Raw genomic sequence first — 24,265 nt, forward strand, 5'->3', positions numbered from 1 at the left:
CTTTTACGTAGAGACTGTCCAGTTTGACCAATGTACATGGCAGAGGGGCATTGCTGGCACATGATGGCATATATCACATTGGTGGATGTGCAGGTGAACGAGCCTCTGATAGTGTGGCTGATGTTATTAGGCCCTGTGATGGTGTCCCCTGAATAGATATGTGGGCACAATTGGCAACGGGCTTTGTTGCAAGGATAAGTTCCTGGGTTAGTGGTTCTGTTGTGTGGTATGTGGTTGTTGGTGAGTATTTGCTTCAGGTTGCGGGGCTGTCTGTAGGCAAGGACTGGCCTGTCTCCCAAGATTTGTGAGAGTGTTGGGTCATCCTTTAGGATAGGTTGTAGATCCTTAATAATGCGTTGGAGGGGTTTTAGTTGGGGGCTGAAGGTGACGGCTAGTGGCGTTCTGTTATTTTCTTTGTTAGGCCTGTCCTGTAGTAGGTAACTTCTGGGAACTCTTCTGGCTCTATCAATCTGTTTCTTTACTTCTGCAGGTGGGTATTGTAGTTGTAAGAAAGCTTGACAGAGATCTTGTAGGTGTTTGTCTCTGTCTGAGGGGTTGGAGCAAATGCGGTTGTATCGCAGAGCTTGGCTGTAGACGATGGATCGTGTGGTGTGGTCAGGGTGAAAGCTGGAGGCATGCAGGTAGGAATAGTGGTCAGTAGGTTTCCGGTATAGGGTGGTGTTTATGTGACCATTGTTTATTAGCACGTAAAAGAATAAATGGACACAAATCAGATGTCAAGAATTATAACATTCATAAACCAGTCGGAGAACACTTCAATCTCTCTGGTCACGCGATCACAGACATGAAGGTCGCTATCTTAAAACAAAAAAACTTCAAATCCAGACTCCAGCGAGAAACTGCTGAATTGGAATTCATTTGCAAATTGGATACTATTAATTTAGGCTTAAATAGAGACTTGGAGTGGCTAAGTCATTATGCAAGGTAGCCTGTTTCCTCTTGTTTTTTCCTACCCCCCATCCCCCCCCCAGATGTTCTGGTTTAACTTGGATTTTAACTTGAAGAGTGGTCAGTTTGGATGAGCTATTACCAGCAGGAGAGTGAGTTTGTGTGTGTATGGGGGTGGGGGGGATGTGAGAAAACCTGGATTTGTGCAGGAAATAGCCCAACTTGATTGTCATGCACATTGTGTAAAGAGTTGTCACTTTGGATGGGCTATCACCAGCAGGAGAGTGAATTTGTGTGGGGGGGTGGAGGGTGAGAAAACCTGGATTTGTGCTGGAAATGGCCCACCTGATGATCACTTTAGATAAGCTATTACCAGCAGGACAGTGGGGTGGGAATAGGTATTGTTTCATATTCTCTGTGTATATATAAAGCCTGCTGCAGTTTCCACGATATGCATCTGAGGAAGTGAGCTGTAGCTCACGAAAGCTTATGCTCTAATAAATTGGTTAGTCTCTAAGGTGCCACAAGTACTCCTTTTCATCATCCACATGGATGCTGAAGTCACTGAGCACCATCAGTTATAGTGTCTTCAACACCTTTTCTCGAATGTCAACTGACAAAGATTTGGGTTTGGAGAAAGATAATTAATAAACCAAGACTAGCCCAGCTTGACCCTACCCTAGGACTCTCATACAAAATGAATAAACTATGGTTACATCTATACATGAAGCTGGGTGTATGATTCCCAGCTCGAGTAGACATACTTATGTGAGGTTTTATTGAGGTCACATCCTAAAAATAATAGTGTGGCTGCAGTAGCACAGGCAGTGGCAAGCAGTAGCATGGGCTAGCCATCCCAACTACAAAGTTGCCCAGACTCTCTGGATACATATCCAGGGCAGCTAGCCTATCCTGCCGCTCGCAGCAGCACGTGGGCATCAGCCCATGCTACTATGGCTACATTTCTATTTTCTGTGAGCTATCTGGGTGACAGCTAGCATGCATATGTCTACTTGATCTGGAACTCACACCCCCAGCTCCAACTGATCCAGTTTTAGGCTAGGAGACCACCTACATGGTACAGAAACACCACCCCTTCTCCAATCCCCTTAGGCTCATACTGTACCAAAAACTTGACTGATACCAACTGTGTCAAAACAGGTCAAGCATATTATCTAACCAGGTTTCAGTAATACTTGTTAGATTAGGGTCTTCATCCAGACAGACAGGTTCTCTGTAATAGGTGGCTTCCTTTGTATGATGCCCCAGCATGCACTTTGCTGATATCATCGCTCTCATCACATTGCTGCAGACTGGGGACAAAATCAGTATTCTTTTCCTTGCCATTGCACAGTTTTAAATTTTTTTCACTATTCCTATTGTTTATCCTGTAGGGTATATGATATTAAGAAAAAAATGCAATGGTGTGGAAGAACCACTTGCCGTATCTCCAGGCTTCAGTCTGCAACACTGTTCAGTGATGGGTGTGATGACACCAGCCGAGTGCATGATGAAGTATCACACAGAGGAAGCTGCACTTCATGAACCTGAGGGGGAAAAAAACCCCACATTGTTAAATGGTGAAAAAATACTATGAAATGTCCCCTTTACCAGTCCCTAACCAAAATATCCTGATGCTTTTATAAAGTGTACAGATTACATTCAGGAGTCTTTCGCAGTCATCAACCTAGGAAAATAAGCATCTCAGTATTCTGGGAAACAGACTTAGGTTATTCTCATTACTTTTTAAATTAATATTCTGAAAACATGCCCTGACTCACTATAGTGTAGACAAATATGGAACATCCTCCTTTTTAAAATTCCTGGGTAAAATTCTGGTCCCAATGAAGTCAATGGCAAAATCTCCACTGTCTTCTATGGAACCAGTATTTTAGCTCCTGTGTTTATCATTTCTATTTCCTTACTAAATGTCCACTTTACCCACAATACACATTAAGCATCCAATTCAACTACCACTAAAGATAACAGATGTCTTTCCACTGACTTCAAATGCCTAGTAAAACATACCCAAAATTTCAATGACACTGTAGTGAATGCTGACTGACTAGAATAAGCTTTTTTATGCATTGTATCTTTTTGTTAAGAATATGTATAATAACAAGGGTCCTGGGATGTTCTAATTAAGTCATGCTTACTTGACGGTGTTTCTTTAATAACTATACTGTTCCTGTATTGTACTAAAGACTTTTCACCAGTTTTATCCCTGTAGTACTGTACTCTTTAGTAATTACTTTATTGCAGACTAACTCTTTCATTGAAGAAGACTTGAATCCTATCATAGTTTATTGAGCAAATATACAGAGCCCTCTAGTCACTCACTGTGCAAACAAATTCTACTGAATAACTGTTGGTCACTTTGCTAGGGTAAATGTTTACTGTAGTTTTTACAGCCGAGAAAATATTTCTGTCAAAGAACTATTAAATATTAAATTACTGTATCTATCTGAGATAGACTGACCCTGAAACAGTGGGTGCTTTGAAATTTCCATATTAACCACATGCCACTTCCAGAATGAAAAAACAATGTAAACCAAAGATAGCCTATGCACTTACCATGGTAACCAAGGTTTGTTTGAAAAACATTCACAAGGTAATATTTGCTATCATCCTGATTTCACATTGATAGTAAATGACAAATTGGAGCAACTCTGTTAATACATAATTCTGAACAGACTGTGAGGCACATGCTAGCACAAAGTAAAAAAAGTAAGAAATTATTATTATGGAGAGTGATAGTCTCTCTCTAAGTTAAGACTGAATTTGTCTTCGCATTATATACCTAATTTTCACAACTACCTCCTAACTTAACAGTTTTCAGAGTAACAGCCGTGTTAGTCTGTATTCGCAAAAAGAAAAGGAGTACTTGTGGCACCTTAGAGACTAACCAATTTATTGGTTAAATAAATAAATAAATTGGTTAGTCTCTAAGGTGCCACAAGTACTCCTTTTCTTAACTTAACAGTAGCAGGCCAAAAAACAAAAAAAAGAATGTCCTTGGAATTTGTGAACAGAAAGTGTCCTTGCCTGAGGATCTTAATTTCAACTTGCCCCAAAATGTAAGAAAATGTATCTAGTGTCAAAGTCAGTTTCAGACTCTCCTCTGAGGTGTCCACCCCATTAAATAATTATAAAGCACAGGCTGGATCCCCTTCATGTCTCTCCTCCATCTAGTGAAAAGGCTAATGTTTATATAGTCCCCTTTATTTCCCATTACACCCTGCCAGAAACTAGGATACTAATATGGCTGCCAACAAAAATGGTTACCCACCTTTTTATAACTGTTGTTCTTCAAGATGCGTTGTTCATGTCGATTCTATTCTAGGTGTGCACGCGCTCACGTGCGCAGTCATTGGAGATGTTTGACTTAGCGGTATCCCTAGGGCCAGCTGTGTTGCCCCGTTGAGTGTCACGCTCATGCCCTGGTATATCAGGCGCTGCCGGCCCTACGCCCTCTCAGTTCCCTCTTGCTGACAACTCCAACAGAGGGGCAGGAAGGCAGGTAATGAAATGGGCATGAACAACACATCTCGAAGAACAAGAGTTACGAAAAGGTGGGTAACCGTTTTTAATTCTTCAAATGCTTGCTCATGTACCATTGTAGGTGACTCCCAAGCAGAATCCTTGGAGGTGGGCTCAGAGTTCAAGGCATTGCAGATTGTAGCACTGCTCTGCTGAAGCCAGCATCTTCTCGAACTAGCTGGGACATGACCTTGATCAGAAATGCCAGGTGCGGGCACAGCTGACCTTTGTCCTTGAAGACAGTATAGGACAGTTCTAAAGTGAGCCCTGATCTCCGACACCTTATGGGTCAATGTTATAGCGACCAAGAAAGAAACCCTCCAGGAGAGAAGCAGGAGGGACCAGGAAGCCCAGGGTTCGAAGAGATGACCCGTGAGCCTGGACAGCACAAGATTCAGGTCCCAAGGGGGGACCAGTTCCTGGACGTGTGGGTAGAAACGCTCCAGCTCTTTCAAGAATCACGCTGTCATGGGATGGGCAAAGAGAAACCTGTCCTGGACCAGGGGATATAGCAAAGAGATAGCCACCAGGTGGACTTTGATGGAAGAGAGGGACAACTGTTGAAGCTTCGGATGCAGCATTTAATCCAGGATGTCCTGAAGCGAGGCCAGTGAGGCCCAAAGGCGCTGCTCCCAGGCCCAATATTGGAATCTTTTCCATTTTGTCAGGTAAGTTGTCCTGGTTGAAGGATTTCCTACTGTCGAGTAAAACTTACTGAACATGGGCCAAACATGCCCTTTTGTCCATGCTCAGCCAAGCTGTCAGGTGCAGTGCCGCCAGGTTCAGATGCAGCAGGTTGTCGGGGTACTGCAACAGCAGATCTGGTTAAAGAAACAGCTGAAGAGGGGCGGCTGTCGACAGGTACAACAGCATGCTGAACCAGTACTGATGGGGTCACAGGGATGATTCTTGCTCTGTCCTGCTTGACTTTCACCAGGACCCTGTGGATCAATGGCACCGGCAGAAAGGCATACATGAGCGCCCCTGACCAAAGGATGAGGTCCGAAAGGGAACCTTTGTCCAGACCCTGGGTGGATCAAAACTGGTGTCTCTTCCTGCTCTGCCTGGACATGAACGGGTTCACCTGGGGAGTTCCCCACCTTTGGAAGATTACATTGACCACCTCCAGATGGAGAGACCACTCCTGGCGAGACGAGAAGGTCTTGTTGAGGCGATCTGCTAGGACATTCTTGGAGCTGGGTAAATGGGCGGTGATTAGACGAATGGCATGCTGCACACAGAAGTCCCAAAGGCTGAGCGCCTCCTGACAAAGGGCCCCCTCCTGCCTGTTGATGTAATACATCGTGGCGGTATTGTCTGTCAGGACCTGCACTGCCTTGCCTTTCAGGTGAGGCAAAAACACCTGGCAGGCCAGGCATTGATAAGGAGGGCTAGATTGTCCCATAGCCAACAGCCCTGAGTGCTGAGCTCACCCAGCTGGGTTCCCCAGCCCGGATTCAAGGCGTTGGAGACCAGGGTAAGCAATGGGGACGGTATCGCAAAGGGAACCCCCTGCAGCACCAACTAGCCACCAATTCAGGGACAAAATGACATGGCTCATCACCATAACCATTTGGTCCAGGGAGTGCCTATTGGGGATATAGACAGAGTCCAGGCACACCTGCAGAGGCCGCAGATGGAGTTGAGCATGGCTGACACGTACGTGCATGTGGCCATGTGCCCCATCAGATGTAGGCAGGTGTGGGCTGTAGTGAGCAGGTGGTTCCTTAAATGGCAGATTAGATCCACCATGACCCAAAAACATTCTTCTGGAAGGAAGGCCCTGGCCCGCGTGGAATCAAGAATGTCCCAGATGACCTCTATGCATTGGACTGGTGTTAATGTGGACTTTTCTGTGTTTATCAACAGGCCCAGGTCACAGCAAGTGGAGTGCACCAGGTCGAGGCTCCTCTGCACCTGATCCAGAGACTTGCCCTTGATTAGCTAGTTGTTGAGGTACGGAAACAGGTGGACCCCCCCGGATGTCTGAGGTGCACTTTGTGAACATCCTCAGAGCCAAAGAGAGTGCCGTGAACTGGAAATGGTGTCCTCCCACCATAAAATGGAGTAAGCACCTGTGGCCTGGGAATATAGAAATACGGAAGTAAGCGTCTTTCAAGTTGAGAGCGATGTACCCGTGTTCCGTATCCAGGGATGGGATGATGGCGGTCAGGGAGACCATGAGAAACTTCAACTTCTTGAGAGACTTGTTGAGGCGATGCAGGTCCATGATGGCTCTGAGGCCCCCTTTTGCTTTCGGGATTAGGAAATAGCAGGAGTAGAACCCCTTTCCTTTCATGCCCATCCATGGCCCCCAAATGAAGCAGGTTCTTGACCTCCTAAATGAGGAGTTGCTTGTGAGAAGGGTCCCTGAAGAGGGACGAGGAAGTGGGGAGGGGGGGGCTAAAAATTGCAGGGTATAGACACGAGCTATTATGACCAGGACCCCATGGCCTGATGTAACCCGCAACCAGGCAGAGTGATGGGGAAAAGGTGGTTGAGGAAATGTAGCAGTGGATCTGGGGAATTAGCTGGAGTGTCACTCTCAAACATGCCATCAAAACAAATGCTTCTGCCCTGCAGAATGGTTGGCCTGGGCAGGCTGCACAGTGGGAGACAGAAGGGCAGTGACAACTAAATGCAGTGTCCCTGTCCCTTCTTCTAGCAAGCCCAGAACAAGGCTGCTATGACCTTGGTGGTGGGGGTGGCCAGAAATGCTTACGTGCTGACTGTGGCGTGTGAATGCCCAGTGAACAGAGGTTGGCTTTGGTGTCCTTCATTCCATGCAGCCTTGCATCCATATGATCACAGAACAGACTGTTCCAATCGAAAGGGAGGTCTTGAATGGAGTTCTGCATCTCCGGGGAGAGTCCAGTGGTTTGAAGCCAGAAGCTCATCGCCATCATGGACACCACCATCCTGGCTGCCAAGACTGCCATATCCACGCCATCTGAAGGGCACACCAGGTTGCCATGGTACCCTCCTGCACCAGAGTGACAAATTCTTGGACCCAGTCTTGTGGGAGGGACTCCTCAAACTTATGGAGAGTGTCCCATAAATTGAAGTTATAATGGCCCAAGAGGTTCGCCACCCGAAACTGTAGACTTAGAGTGGAATAAATTTTTCTTCTAAACAAGTCCAGTCGCCTGGTCTCCTTATTTCTTGAGGTGGAACTAGAGTGCCCCTGTCTCTCCTTTTCATTGGCTGTGGAGATCACCAACAAGCTGGGAGGAAGCTGGGTATAATAATACTCAAAATTTTGGCTGGGACAAAGTACTTTTTCTCAGCATGGTTTGAGGTGGGAGGGATGGAGGAGGGCATCTGCCAAATGGCCCTGGCAATTTTGAAGACCCTTTCATGCCGGTAGTGCGACATGGGTAGGAGTCGAGGCTGACAGGACGTTGAACAGGGTGTCCTCCTGTTCAGCCATCAACTCCACTTCCAGGCCCAAGTTTTCAGACAATCACTGAAATAAGGCCTGGTGGTTTTTAACATCATCAGGCAGGCCGGCTCTGGAGCATCCCACGATCGCCTTGTAGGAGGACTGCAACGGTGGACGGGGAGACTGGTCTTCCTCCTCCGCTGGGGAGGATAGCTTGGGGGTAGGCACAGCCTCCTGAGACTCAGCCACCGGGTGTGCTTCTGGTACTGGGCCTGCTGCCGATGGCTGCTGTTCCGTGGCAGTGGCCAACGAGTGGACCGAAGGGGGCATCACCATGAGCAGAACCCCCCAGGCATTCCAACATGGCCACTGCGCTGGCCACTTGCCTGGCTGCCATTGTCCCGGTATCACCAATGTTGGCTTGGACATCCAATCTTGTCACTGGGTATGAGGCGATGGGCTGAAGCGGCCCTGAGATCCAGAGGAGTCCCCTTCTGGAGACCATGGAGGGACCGTAGAGGCCACTGACACCAGGGACTGGTGCCACGCCTGAGGGGACTGGTACCGACGGTGCGGTGACCGGGGACAGTGCCGAGGAGCTTGGAGGCGGGAAGGAGATGGGATTAGTGATAGGACAACTTCCAGGATGGTGACCGGCACCAGTAATAGGGGGATTGATGCCTCTCTCTCGGCAAGCCGCGTTGAGATGACGGCGACCATGACTGTGGGGACGGTGACTGACGGTGAGTCTGTGCCAATCTCGACAATGGCACTGGTGTCAAGCAGTGCAAAGGTGAAGAGCACGCCATCGTCTCAAGGGATCGGCGGTGCTCCACCACTCCCTAGGGAGCTACATCAGCTGGCTTGCCCTCTTGGGGAGCCTTAGCCAAAGCCTGCAGCACTAGATTCACTGGCAGCACAGGCGGCTTTTGCTCTTTCATTGCCTGAGCTCTCAAAGGCATTGGTGCCAGTGGGGAAGTTGGTCCAGTCTCAACTTGCAGGAATTGGAGGAGGACCTTTTACTGCGCTAACGGTCCCAACTAGAGAGGGCCGACTGCAGGGCTCTGGGGTGGACGGGTGATCTGGGGCAGGTTCTTTGCTTACTGTCAACTGGCCCTTCTCTGACGGCGGTGGGGAGCTGTGCTTCTTTGCCCTCTTCTTTGGTACCAGCGACATAAAGTGGTGCCGGGTGGGCCCCGGTGGCGTACTTCATACCGATGCTGAGCAGACTCCATAAGGAAAGCTCTGAGCCGGATGTCCCACTCCTTCTGCGTGCGAGGCTGAAAGTTTTTACAAATCCAGCACCTCTCTTTAATGTGCACTTCCCTCTAGCACTTGAGACAGCTGCCATGGGGTCGCTAACAGGCATAGACCAGTTACAGGATTTGCAGGGCTTAAAACCCGAAGACCGGGACATGCCCCATCGGAGTCAGAATCCCCACTGGGACCTAACTACTAACAAACTACTACAATAAACAGGTACTTAACACAAATAATAACTATATACAAAGCCTTAAGGCACACAGTTTGAGATAAGAAAAACCGCTAGCCCTTGATGAGCAAGGAAAGGCACTCTGACTGACCACCACGGGCGGTGAAAATGAACTGAGAGGGTGTAGGGCCGGCAGCACCTGATCTATGAGTGCATGAGTGCAGCACTCAAGGGGGTGACACAGCTGGCCCTACGGAGACTGCTAAGGCAAAAACCCCTGACGACTGTGCTCATGGGCGTGCGCACACCGACAACGGAATCAACATGAGCAAGCACTCGAAGAAGGAGGAATCTGCTTATGAACCTTAAAAGGGCCTGTGTATCCCATGACATCCATTAGAATCAAATGTAACCATGTGAAATTTTACCATTAGTTCTCAGCCCACAATAAAAAATTTTCTGAAATGTTTCTGTCAAATTAGACAAGGGATTTCCAAGATAAAGAGGTTCCAAAAAATGAAGTGTATCTCATTTTTTATCATATCTTCAAAATCACTTTGCTCTAGAAATTCCACTTTTTTCCCTGCTGATCCTGGCATGTGTTGTTGCCTTTATCTTTTTTTGGGGAAGGAGATGATTTGTGTGTACAACTTTGCAGATATGATCGCCTTTTATATGTACATAATGAATTCTTTATTTCTGCTGGTTTTCTATAAAGCATGCATCAAGTCAAAGCACGCTTTATATTCCAACAATGCACAGACTAAAAGAGGAAAGGAAAAGCCACATGAAAGACAAAGCCTCATGGTAAGAGGAATATTAGAAAGAAAGAAAGTGGAGGTATGAAACTCTCTGGGAAGGAAAGGTCTATCTTGGTGCAACTTGCAAAGTTTTCTGGGAGTTTTGTCACTGAGAAATCCTTTTTTTTTTTTTTTTTGGAACAGTTGAAATGCCCAGGCAAATAATTTCACCACCCTGGAGTTAAGGTTGAATAGACATAACAATGACCCTTTTTTGAAAATTCTTTAAGAGAATTACCATTTAAAAAAATCCTAATTCTAAAAATCCAGATATTCCAAATTTATGGATAGTATAGAAATGCCCAGAAAGGAGCAACTGTGCTCCCATTGTCACCAACCTCAGAACAACCAGACATTTAGACACATTTTCCATGGACAACAACAGAGGTTCATTTTATCTGTAATCCCAACAATTAAGAACACTTTGTACTATAATATCCTAATCTTACAGTAATTACACAGTATGGTATCGTTTAAACCAAACTGCACCTGTGTTTACATCACTGAGCCGTGCACCGATCCCATAGTTCTACCTGAACTCCTAGTTAACTAATTTTTCTTTCTACAAACAGTAATACCGTGTGAGCTCCTGTAAGTATGAAGGGTCTGGTATGGTTACTATTCCAAAGCTATTTGTGCCAGGAAATTAGCTCTAAAATGTAACTCCATATACATATTTTCAGATCCTAGGTTAATGGTTCGATTTTCTAATTTTTTTAAAAAGGGAAACAGTTGCGCTGTTTTGTTTGAAAACACAACACTAATAGAAAAATCCTGGAAGAGAATATCTACATATCATCATATTCCAATTTTAGAGGAGTTCATTTAAAAAAATCAAAAGCTCTAACCCTATGTGACAGATTGTCTCTTCCCCATGTCATATTTCTGCAACTGAAATCAGGTGGAGGTTTTAAACTGTTGGATTTTCCTCCTTATATATACATAATGTAAACTACATAATTCATCACTCTGCTACAGCATTCATATCCTTTAGTCTTTTTTTACACAGTTCTTTCTTTCCCCATGCAGTATACTTTTGATATTTTTATGTATTTCTGAATATTTCTAGTTTCTAAAGACACCATCTACAGATTTGCTAAAGTTTAGAACAGCTAAAGTGAAAATTAGAGCTGATTATAGAATGTACAACTGCCAAAATAAATGAGACGTACAGGACAGATGCAACATATATATATATATGAAAAAAAATGAGGATTTCAACAGTATCACGCTGCTCATAAAATCACAGTTCCTAAAAACATTAACATTTTCTACTCTTTGAATCAACGGTGAAAAGAACTACAGCTCTATAAATTCAAAAATGTAATGTAACAAATCACTATGCACCCGTGAAAAAGCTATCAATATGCAAAAAGTTACAAGTTAATGCGTAAACAGTTAAATTTCATATTTACATACACTAATACAAAGTCTTGTGAATTTGCATGAGGTGAGAGGTATTAATTTTTACATTCACCGCACATAAAAACAGTGTCAGATGCTGAATGTTCATGGGAATAAATTTTCAAGCACAAGTAATGAAGTATGAAATAGGAAGTCATAGATTAGAATGACCTTTCAAAACAGGCATGGTACAGTATATTATAAAAAGAAAGTCTTTCAAGCAGCATACATAAACCACAAAGGACTACTCACTATGTCATACGCAGTTACAATCTTTTTCAAGACCTCTGGAACAGTCCCTTGTATCTCCATAGTGGGATACTGATCACTGAGATTCAGTAGTACCAGTGGTGTACTCTCAGGTCCAACCAAGCGGGTAGACACTGCCAGAATACACTGCATAAGATTTGCTACAGGAGAAAGGCCACATAATTCTTTGAATGAAACGACTGCATTCTGTTAAAAAGAAAATAAAGAAATTACTTTACAGTTAAACATGCTTTTTAATCTCTCATTCATTCAGTTTAATAGACTTATATTTCATTGTATAATAGTTATAACCCAGCGATGGTGTAGAATTATCAATGGTTTCGTCCTGGAAAAATTGCAGTTTTCCAAAGTACCATAGATATTTGCAATATTTTATTTATCAGAGATATTAAAAATTCAAAGAGACTTAAAATCCTGCTACAGAAAATAAATGTTACTTAGAATAAAGAGGTTGTAATATGCTACTATTAACTTCAATTTGTCAATAAATATAAAAACAATGAACTACTAATCCATGTTGATTGAACAAGCTTTTGAAAAGTTTCAGAAAGTATTTAAAATGTTTTTAAATCCAACTGCTTAAATGTTATGTGCTGAATGTCTCAAATAAACTTAGTAAGGTGGAGGGGGCAAGTCAGTCCATTTGTAACTTTAAACATACCTATTGTATGTCAGCATTCTCCAGACATGCTGAGGATCTGCTGGCTCCCACTTGGTGTGATGCCAGAACGCTGCACTCCACTAGTGATGTCACACTATCACTTAGATGACCTTCTAAGAGTACTTGTTAAACCCAATATTGTACATATTCCAAGAGTTTATAGTATTTTTATTTTGTATTTTGTAGGCTAGAATATAAAATATATATGTTTAAACTTAAGAAACATTGAAATATTGTAAACATCAGCCATTTATCTTAATCCTATAAAATGATTCCAGCCTCCTGTCAACTCCCATGATGGGAGTGCTCTCCACCATAGTGAATTTAGGGTTGTTGCACCAAGTGGGAGGTGGCGATCTGTGGCAAGTCTGGAGTTTGTGGACCTGTAAGAGAAAAATAAGTAAGTTTAAGTATCAAATGTTCCAAGTGCTCCTCTTATCTTGGTCATTTGGGATATTCTGCACATATTTTAAAGCATATGACATATAGCATATAGGTCTTGAGTGACATTTTTACTTTCTGAAAGACCCTTTATACTGCCAGAAGGGTGTAAAGTTTTAGTGTAAATGGGAATCAGGGCTTAAATACGTAGGCCACTTTTAACAGACAATCCACATCAAGTTGACCTCAACCTATTTTTAAAAAGAACCTATTATGTATGAATTTGTATACATAAGTTATTTCCAGTGCAGTGACTGGTACATCACACAACTATTAACATCAATTTTTAATTGTGATAGTAATTAGCCATTGGAACAATTTAACCTAGGGGTTGTGATCGATTATCCAATACTGACAATTTTTAACTCAAGATTGGATATTTTTCTAAGAAAATATGTTCTAGGAATTATTTTGTGGAAGTTCTATGGCCTGTGTTACACAGGAGGTCAAACTAGATGATCACAATGGTTCCTTCTGGCCTTGGAATCTATTAATTTTGCCTTTCAAATAATTTGTTTTCACTGTTTAGTAAACCAAGGCTATTTGTAATAATTAGATTGGAATTTAATAAAACAACAGGACATCTGAAAAGACAGGCCTTATACTGATCTTCATTCATAGATCTCAAACTTTACAAATGTGGATAAACATTACAAACAGCAATTTTACAGAAAAGAAAACTAAGACCCAGAGAAGTTAAGTGGCTTGTCTAAGGGTACATAGCAAGTCAGTGGCAGGACAGTGAGCAGAATTCAGGTCTTCTGGCTCCCAGTTTGATGTCTTACCCACTAGGCCATGCTGACTTTCATGATTTTCTGCACTGCCAAGCAAAGTGGATGTTCTATACCCTATCCAGTATAATCACTGACATCATACACTCAGCTGTGATAGTGATACAAGCTTTTGTATTACTAACACGATGCATATTGCTGACTACAGAAAAAAGGCCTAGTATGGATAAAAGGATTCTAATGATTACTCAAACAAAATCTTGGTGTAGTTCACTATACTCCTATGTGTACTTTATTCCATGAAATACTTTTCTATTTCATATTTAGAATCCCTAGATACCCGAAGTTGTCTGTCTTTCTAGTTGCTATATCATGGCAATTATAGTAGTAAATGAATATGTAATTAAGAAATTAAACTATTTCAAATTCCCTGACATACATTTTGCAATTGTCTGTATTTTAATGGGATTTTTTCATTTATTTTTAGGACAGTTTATACAGGTGTAGTATAAACACCTGTGTAGCAGAGATTATATTTATATTACAATTTAAATTTTTATAGACACATTATGCAAATCTGTCAGTTAAAATAATCAAAATTAGCATTCTATCATTCACCTAAACTATATCCCTCTTGGGGACATTTCCAGGTATGCTACTGATAAATTGGGAAGATGTAAGTACATCTTTCAAAGTAACAGAATGAAATGCATACAAGGAAATTCCTTCCCATGCACTGACCCTAAAAAACCCTACTAAATTACGTTTTTCAAAAACACACCAATCTGAAAAATAAAATAGCATACTAGTTACGAGCACACCTTCTTATTGTACATTCAAGTCTTAGGATCCAGGTTTCTCCTTAAGGCACTTTAAAAAAATCTCCTAGCCTATACACAAAATGGAATTAGAGCCTCTCGTTAATTACAGATTAAATTCATATCTAGTCTGCAATCTGAATCTCATTTACCAGTCATAATCATTCCTCCACATTTTGCTAATAATCTTTGCTTATGGAATGGAATGGGGAAGTTGTAGGAGACTGGACACAATTCATAAGAACAAGTGTGCAACACATCATGCAAATCTGTCAGCTCAAATAATCAAAATTATTCTATCATCCACCTAAACTATATTTGTCTTGTGGACATTTCCAGCTATGCTAGTAATAAGATGGGAAGATGTAAGTGCATCTTTCAAAGTAACAGAATGAAATGCATAAAAGAAAACTCCTTCCCTAGCACTCCTAAAAACCCTAATAAAATTACATTTTTCAAAAACACACCAATTCTGAAAAATAAAATAGCATGCTAGTTACGATCACACCTTCTTTTTGTATATTCAAGTCTTAGATCCAGGCTATCCTTGATTAAGACACCTTAAAAGAAATCTCCTAGACAGTACACAACGGAATAACAGACCTTCCTTAATTACAGATTAGATTCACATCCAGTCTGCAACCTGAATCTCATTTACCAGTCATAATCATGCCTCCAAATTTTGTTTGTGATCTTTGCATATAATAATGTCTTTGGCATAAATCATACTGAATGGAATGGGGAAGCTGCTGGATACAATTCAGAAGAACAAGTATAATCTTTAAAGTTTGCAATACTGTTAAAATCTTTCATTTATTACAACTTTCAACATAACTTTATTCATAAACAAAAGTTATCTGCACTGATATACAGTACAAATACACACCCTTTTAAAATCTGGAATTGAGCCTCAAGCACGTTTCTCTGAACGAGTTTTTCCTTAAAGTCATATAAAATAAGAAGATTTAATAGGTAACTTTTTTGATACGGTTATACTTAATTTTATTTTTTAGTGCTAGGACTTTTACTGTAGTTTTTATATAGTTAAAAGCTTCATCAAACAGAATATTAATCTTTACATTTTTCTCTACTTCTGTCCTAGATCAGTTCTTGTACCAGGAATCTTTATCAACACCCAAAAGATGCAATCCAACAGTGGGATCCATAACCCAGCATCTTAGCCTACACTACTTCCTATCATTCTGTGATACTGAATTTATTTGATATTGCAGTCTTTGAAACACGCCCTTTAGGGGAGAAGGAGTAACTCCATCCCCATTTAAAGTGTTTGTAAAATACTAGTTCTCTTTTGGATCCTGGGAAGGGAAAGATCTCTTTGAAAGATCTGCTAGTGATGTGAGGAAAATTTTCACCTCATAAAGAGATGAGGAAGCCATTATGCTATGTTCCATTTACAGGGTCCTTGAGAATTCTTTCAGATATGAGGGGTCTTTGAATATACAGTAAACTGTTCACAAGTTTTGTTATTGTTAGTAATGTTTTCTCCCTGCACTTCTTTTTTACTTAAGTTCTTGAAGCTGAAAAGTAGCCTCTACCTTTTTCTCCAGTATATCTAGTATATTCCTTCTCAAGAAATAGGGCCAATTAATAGGCCTGAATTGTAGCACAAACCATGTGTTTGTACCAGGAGTTATCTTAATATCATCCAGCTGCTGTTCAAATAGAGTCTGTTTTTAAATTCGTTCAGCATAAAAACGTGATAAATCAATACTATTATAAAATGCAGTTAACATTTACATATCTATGTAACACACACTGCAGACACACCATAATGCAAAAGTACAACTGTGGCAAAAACATTGATAATTTCATCGTAAAAACTGTACCTGCATATTTTCTCTCAAATCCGTAGCATCCCGTATAGGCTGGAGAGCATTCTTGAATACTTCATCTATGGTCTTAATCCATAATGTTCTCATAGAGGCATATTCCCTGGATTTCTTTCCTTTCCTCACTGAGAGGCCCCGTTTATGAGGTTTTCCACCACCCCTTCGATTAGTAATGGCAACATGTACAAACAAGAAAGCATGTGCTAAAATTTCTCCAGTTAAAGATTGCAGTGGAACATGCCTATAGCCTGTCTGTAAACACTCAAAGGGAATAGTGTACTGCCCAATAAATTCATCCCCAATGTAATCATCATCTAGTACTACAAAACGCATGACGGCTAGTTCAGGAAGATTAATTTGAAATTCAAAACTTTCATCAAAAATTGGATTGTCTCCATTCTGATGCACAGTTTTTGTCCTTTTTTCTGCACAGTCTGCTGGGATTCCATGAATTTCTACATATACATAAGGATCTACAACATCACCTTTGGCACCTGACCCTTTGGGTTTAGGAAAGTTTTGCCCACTAATAATTTTAACATGAAGAAGTTGAGGTGAAACTCCAGGCACAGTATCTTTTGTATTTGCACTGAAGAAGGATACTTCCTCTCGCATGATGGCAGGACGAAGGACATAGCCACAATTCCCATTTTGTCGAAACCAACCAATGTTAAGGTCCATCATTAGGCCAGGTGTCTGAAAGTTCATGGCTACTATCTGACAGCCACACTTCCAAAAATCCTGGGGATTCATATTACTAGAGTCAATCCTCATAGGACTAGGAAAAACCCTAGCAAGAAAACGTTTGTTGTAATTTACAAAATCTCCTGGATATTCATTGGCATATTTGCTAGCAAGCACTTCATTAAATGAACAAACTTCCCAGTATTTCTGAAGCTGAAATGAGACTTGAAACTCTTTGAACTGAACTGATTTACATATGCTTACCAATTCGGAAAGCTCTTTGCAAAGCTGAAATCGTTTCACTATCACAGTGTTCTGTTGTTCTGCTCCCTCTTTCCCTACTCTTTGTGACATTTCTGCTCCTTCATCTTCATCTGTAACATCTCCCTCTTGCCCAGAGCAATTAGAGGAAAGCTTCTTTGCTTTAATTAGTATTTTCCCTTTAAGTGAGTCAGGTGAGGGAAGATAAGACTCTTCTATGTTTGGAGACTGTGTGTGTAGCTTGTCCCCCAAAATTTTCATGTGTTGAACCATTACTTTCTGCTGCTTAATAGAACAATGATTTTCTAAACACAGAATAAGAGGGTATTCTGAAGCAAAAAATGCGTACTTGTTAATAATGTCAATTACACTGCGGAAGACTATCTGTGATGTCATTGTATGTCCTGTATAAATTACAGGCTCATTATCTGGACCATCCCATACATCCAATTCAACACTTCGGCAACCCATTTTAAGAGCACGAATATATCCTGTGATATCAGATGGACCTCGGAACTGGTCCTCTATCAAGTATGTATTGTGAGATGAGTTTATGAAATAATGGGATAAAGGTTGTTTCATATCCTGACAAACTTTTTTATGCTCTGGATCAAATATATGACAGTCAGGTGAAGTAAGATAATTAGTAAAACCATCTATAGAGAGCCAGCCCTTTTCCTGGCCCTCATTTGATGGTTCATATTTGTGAATAATTTCAAGGCTTATTTCTTCTGTGACATGTGCCATTCCCTGTTCTGCTTCTAAAAACATCATAAGGTCCTTGGTATCTAGGAATTCTTTATTGCTGGAAAACTGAACCAATAAGAAGTAGATCTCAGGTCGGGTACAAAGCTCATGGAAAACTTCAATAAATTCTTCCTTTGTGATTTCAGTACCAGTTTTGTCCTTGGATCGATGTAACTCTTTGAACTTCAGCTCAATTTTACTTGTTTTTAAACCCGGATTTAATTTTTTTATAAACTGCACAGCTTTATACAGGGCTATATGTCCAAAATTATCTGCATCAGTTTCGCTGAACATTTGTGAAACCCATGAAGTCCGCATATTATCTTGGCTACTTTCTATCATATCTAGTGTATGTTTTCCATAAGAAATTAGGTATCTTAGCCCAGTAACCCAAATGTTTGCAACATCTGCTGAGTTAGCAACGAGATCTAGAGACTCATAATTATCTCCATAAATAATGGAAAATGCACAGTCTTCTGATATCTGGTCATAAATTCCATTGCTGCGGAATATATCTGTATTTTTTCCTGTTCTCACTTCTTTGATTGATTTAATATCAATCTTTGCTTTTTCTGAATCCTTCTTTGAAGGTTCCCAACGCAGGGACTGCATATCTGCATCTAAAAGAAAGTACCGGTGATATACTCTAGAGTTGGACCGAAACTTTTTGAGCTCAGAGCCTTCAACCATTGCATTAATACAGTCACTTGCACTACTGATCTTCTTCTCAGTCGGCATGCTGCTAAATGACACAGTCTTCTTCCGTTCTCTCTTTTGTTTTGTACCATCCTGTGGATAAAAAAAAAAGTCAATATGAGCTTGTTTATATGACATGCAAGATCTTTATGATCAAAGTTCAAAAATTAATTGAGGAAAATCTAAAGAAGGTATGTTGGACAACAAATCTTTTGTTCTGACACCACAAATGCAAAATCTGACATATTAACAACTGCTAATAATTGTGTTTGCATACCTATGTATCTGGCATTTTTAAAAAATGTTTTTTTCTGTATCACAAAGCTTAGGTTTTGTATGCCTACAAAATTTTTGGTTTTAAAAGTAAAAAATGCATAGTATTTTGTTAGTAGCAGCATGATGAAGTAGGTATCTCACATTCTACTAACAAGATGGTGGGAAATAATCTGTTCCCCTGAGCCCTCATGCAGTCCTTGTAATTATTTGTAGATCCCTGACACCTTATTAAATAGAGTGCTTAGATATCATGGTGATAGGATCCTTAGAAATACCAGAGCCAGACTGATACACAATTAAAGAGACAGGTCACGTCCTCACAGAACTTACAGTCTAAGTACTGACAGGCAAAACAACACACACATAGCTCTTCCTCGCTCCTTATCCTGCCCACTGACCATCCCCGATACACATTCTTCCCAACCTGAACTGGAGAAATTCTCCACTAGCCATATCTAGCTGCTTTACGGCAGCTTAATAATTTTAGCAGACAGGATAGTCTGATGGGGAATATTGGGATGTACAGTAGTGATTTGGGGGACAGTCTTTGCTGAGATTATTGGGATGTAGAAGGTGTCACATAAGAGTATCTTAAGGAAGAATTTAAAGAATTTAAAGCCTCAACCTTAGAACAAAAAGAAAAGGAGTACTTGTGGCACCTTAGAGACTAACCAATTTATTTGAGCATACGCTTTCGTGAGCTACAGCTCACTTCATCGGATGCATACTGTGGAAACTGCAGAAGACATTATAGACACAGAGACCATGAAACAATACCTCCTCCCACCTCACTCTCCTGCTGGTAATAGCTTATCTAAAGTGAGCAGGAGAGTGGGGTGGGAGGAGGTATTGTTTCATGGTCTCTGTGTCTATAATGTCTTCTGCAGTTTCCACAGTATGCATCCGATGAAGTGAGCTGTAGCTCACGAAAGCGTATGCTCAAATAAATTGGTTAGTCTCTAAGGAGCCACAAGTACTCCTTTTCTTTTTGCGAATACAGACTAACACGGCTGTTACTCTGAAACCTTAGAACAATGATTTACCCACCATTTCTGTTTTGTTTTGACCCTAAAGTTTCCTTATACATTAACTACTGCAAGAAATGACTTTTTAAAGATAAACAATACCACTTAGCCAGCTCCCCTCAACTTCATATCCAGTTTAAGGTCACCTGAATGACAATAACTAGCGCAATATATAATGAGTTTCAAAAGAGAAACAACTACATATGTTCATTATCTTGCACCATTCAGACAGAAATCAGCCTGAGAAAATTTCTAGGAGTGTTTGAAAAATGGCCATGTCTTGCAAAGGGACTCAACTTCTCACCCAATGAAGTGAGCTGTAGCTCACGAAAGCTTATGCTCAAATAAATTTGCTAGTCTCTAAGGTGCCACAAGTACTCCTTTTCTTTTGGCAAATACAGACTAATACGGCTGCTACTCTGAAACTTCTCATCTGTAAGGTCTAACACAATCGTTCCCATGGAAGAACCTCTTTGATATCAGATCTCAAGAACAGCAATTTTTCTATTTGTATCCTCCTGCAAGGTTCAAATAATTACTTTTCCAGATTTGTATAGAAAAGTTTTGGTGGGGTGTTTTGTTTTCTTTTGTTTCTGAGGGAGAATTTTCTCGCTAGTACTTTACCTCTGGAAATCTGTTTAATTTTCATTCCAGTGCTAGCAAAGATTGCTAATATGGGCAGCGGCAGGGGTACTTTTACTAGATTGTTGTAGGTCCATTCAAATAGAATATTTGATATACAGATACATTTCCACAGAATAAATTTCCTGAAACATTTTCACATGTAATCAAAGGACACTCATAAAAAATATGCATTTCACAACACTACTTATGTGGTACCCTTTATATAGCACCTAATCTAATAGAGAAAAGGCAAAATGCCTCTCCCATTATTGCATTTGGAAAATATTCATTTGGATGTGAAAATGGAGAATTCTGTTTTCATGATTTAATATGTGAAGCCACCTTGCCAAGTGTTTAATATTTGGTACTTGTAGTGCCACATAAAAATATAAATTTATCAGACATGAATATTGCATCTTTAACGACAGCAAAATCAGTTTTAAAAGACTAACCATGAGACCAGCAAAAACTGGTTGCCTTCTACATGTGTTTTTTAACTACAGATCAAACTAAACTGCACTGCAATCATTGGATTGCTTCTTGGAGTTGGTCCTTAATTATAAATTGTTCTTTAAGTATTTTTGATTTCCAGCAACAATTTGATTAGAGTTATTTTCTGAGTTTCAATAAAATTCAGTGACAAATTTGATTATTATTTACATGGAGCGGTCTTTTATTTTTATATTCTTGTAGTACTAGGATACCAATTCTTATTCTCCAACAGACAAGCTCAACAGCACACTTACATTGTCTCTCTCAAAACAAACATGTCTAGTAAGTGGATGACATGGGAAATCTGAATTGTTTTGTGCATTTTTGAAAACTTTTTAAGACAGAACAAATAAAATACTACTTCAGATTAATACTAGGGTGGATAAAAATCAATGATTAAAAAAATAATAAAAAATCAGATTTTTTTAATTTAAATCTTTTTTTTTAATAAAATGCTTTTTGAGGGAAAAACCTATCTCAAGATAGTTTTAATTAAGATACATTATAGCTCAAAGATATCTCATCATGAAATAGGGATTATAAATTCTAATTCTATAGTATGAGAATATATTCAAGTAATGTTTAAGAAAAGTTTTGTAAATGAGTTTTGCAGTTCTCAAACTGTGGATTTGTGTCTCCAGAGATAACATGCTTGTTAACGGAAAAAATGTTTTAAAAGAAATAAATAATATATAGAGGTGAGAAATAACAGACCTCAACCCTATTGTCCCTCTGCAAATTTGTGTACACAGAGTCAATCCCTGACCACTCTCTAAAAGTGCAAAGTTTCAAAAAGTTCAATGAATAGAAGATTGTTGCGGGTGGAATAGATCTGGACAAGTAGAAGACGTCTGGAGATTTATGCGAGAAGGGGGGGACAGGCAGTAGAAACAAAAGTGAAACTGTTTGAGCAGCATATTCCAGACGTTTTGAGGTCTTTCTGAGTGTATCTTCATTGATTTGAGATCTGCCATACCATTCTCTCACTTGAAGGGAAAACCTATAATGGCAGCAGGCCATAAAAGAGACCCAGTGTGGGACTATTTTAATTAAGTTCCCCTACCTGTGGATATGACAGGTATGCATGCAAAATGCAAACAGTGCAACAAAGAAATGCAAGGCCTGGTTGGCCAAATGAAACAACATCATGAGAAGCGTTCCTTCTCAGGAGGAAGCTGCGTTGAAGATGATGAAAGGAACATGTCTGAACACGCAGGATCTTCAGGTTGGTAAACTTTTTTATTTCATACTTCTTTCTTAAGGACTGCCTGTCTTCCTTCTGGACTATTCTTGAATTCTCATATTTGAGCAAAAAATATAGCTGTTACTCTATGGTACTATCACTTTAGATGCAGTTGTGATAAAAAATAAATAGCTGAAATAGACAGATCTTCCTTTTACAATTTCACCTTTAAAGTAGTACTGAGTGTCAGTGAATACAATGAGTAATACTAAATGAGAAGGATAGTAATAATAATTAAATAACGGCATTGACTTATTTTGTTTAGGAGAATCCATCCTCAACATACTGGATCCTGAAGACTATCCACTTTCAAGGTCACCGTCATTTTCTATAGTTTTAGAGTTATCTGCCAATGATAGTGTTTCAGTCACATCATGTATGTCACATTGCCACAGTATATCATCTGTAGCAAAAAGAAAAAAAAATCTCCATCATCCAGAAACAACCATAGATAACTTTGTGATAAGAACCAGCAGCTTACAAAAAGAGGTAATTGATGAAAAAATTACCTGGTGGGTCAGTCCACCCAGCAGAGCACATGTCGCAGGCTAATTACTGGATAAAGTGTATGAAAGAGAAACTGAGCAGTGTGCGAAAGGTCTAGAGCGTGAAATTGTTAACCTGAGTCTTGATGGGTGGAGCAATGTCCACAGGTATCCTGTTGTATGTGCTTGTGTGACAACAGAAGAAGGGAATGTCTTCCTTACAGAAACAATTGATACATCAGGAAATACACACACAGCAGAATACTTACAAGAAATAGCAGTAAAAGCTATAACAAACTGTGAAAAAAATTCAAATGTCTAGTATGCAGCTTGGTCACAGACAATGCTGCAAATGAATCCAAGATGAGAAGAAATTATTTAGAAGCGAGTGAAGAGAGTCCCAAGCTAATAACATATGGTTGCAGTGCTCATTTGATGCACCTCCTAGCCAAAGACTTCTAATAAAGGCTAATGTTGTTGAAATTGGAAAATACTTCCATAACAACCACTCAGCAGTAGCTGCTCTGAAAAAAAATGGGAGGAACCAAGCTAACTCTCCCACAAGACGTGCGATGAAACTCAGTAGTGAACAGTTTTGAGCACTATACCAAGAACTTGCCTAATCTGATGATAGTTTGTGAACAAAATCGTGAAAAAATAGATGGCACTGTCACAACCAAAGTTCTCAACATTGGGCTTATGAGAAATGTTGAACTCATGCTGAGTACCCTGAAGCCTATTTCTGTAGCCTTGAACAAAATGCAGGGAAATAAATAGCTGTTTTATTGCTGACGCTGCTGAAATTTGGAAGGAACTGAGTGAGATCTTAAAAAGAGAAATATGCAATGACAGAGTTAAATTACAAGCATTAAAAAAAGGAATGGGACAAGCACTATCTCCAGCTCATTTTCTTGCAAATATTCTCAATACTTGGTACCAGGGTCAAACCTTAACTGCTGAAGAAGAGGAGTTGACTATGACATGGACATCCAGCAATCATCCCTCCATAATGGCAAATATAATAAAGTTCAGAGCTAAGGGTGAACCATTCAAGAAATATATGTTTGCTGATGATGGTTTATAGAAAGTCACACAAGTGAACTGGTGGAAGTCACTTAAGCACTTGGATTCAGAGACTGTTGAAGTGATAATCTCACTTTTAACAGCAGTAGCTTCTTCAGCCGGTGTAGAAAGAATATTTTCTTCCTTTGGACTAATTCATTCCAAATTGAGAAACTGCTTGGAACCTGAAAAAGCAGGAAAGCTTGTTTTTCTTTTTCAGATTATGAACAAAAAGGAAAATGAAGGTGAAAACAACTGAGTTAGCTGCAGAAGCCAATATTTTAAGTTTCTCATGTTGACTTGGCTGACACAGTCAATTTAATTTTTGTTTTTTTAAAAACATATTTCATTTAACTGTTTTAATTAAAAACAATTTTAACAAAAACAAACCTGATTTTAAAAAACTTGAATGTTTAACTAAATTCAAAAATT

General features: G+C 40.2%; 1 protein-coding gene across 2 annotated transcripts in view; it reads right to left on the minus strand.

Moving 5' to 3' along the window:
* Window positions 1–24,265, minus strand: part of PLCL2 (phospholipase C like 2) — a 189,622-nt gene that overhangs the window by 70,584 nt on the left and 94,773 nt on the right. For both annotated transcript variants that reach the window (XM_073333540.1, XM_073333541.1), the window contains exons 3-4: window positions 16,236–18,719; window positions 11,720–11,923 (exon numbers count right to left, since the gene is read on the minus strand). In XM_073333540.1, coding sequence (XP_073189641.1) covers window positions 11,720–11,923; window positions 16,236–18,719 — 2,688 coding nt within the window. The remainder of the gene's footprint in view (window positions 1–11,719; window positions 11,924–16,235; window positions 18,720–24,265) is intronic.

The sequence above is a fragment of the Lepidochelys kempii genome, chromosome 2 (assembly GCF_965140285.1).
Source record: "Lepidochelys kempii isolate rLepKem1 chromosome 2, rLepKem1.hap1, whole genome shotgun sequence".
In the NCBI taxonomy this organism is placed as follows: domain Eukaryota; kingdom Metazoa; phylum Chordata; order Testudines; family Cheloniidae; genus Lepidochelys; species Lepidochelys kempii.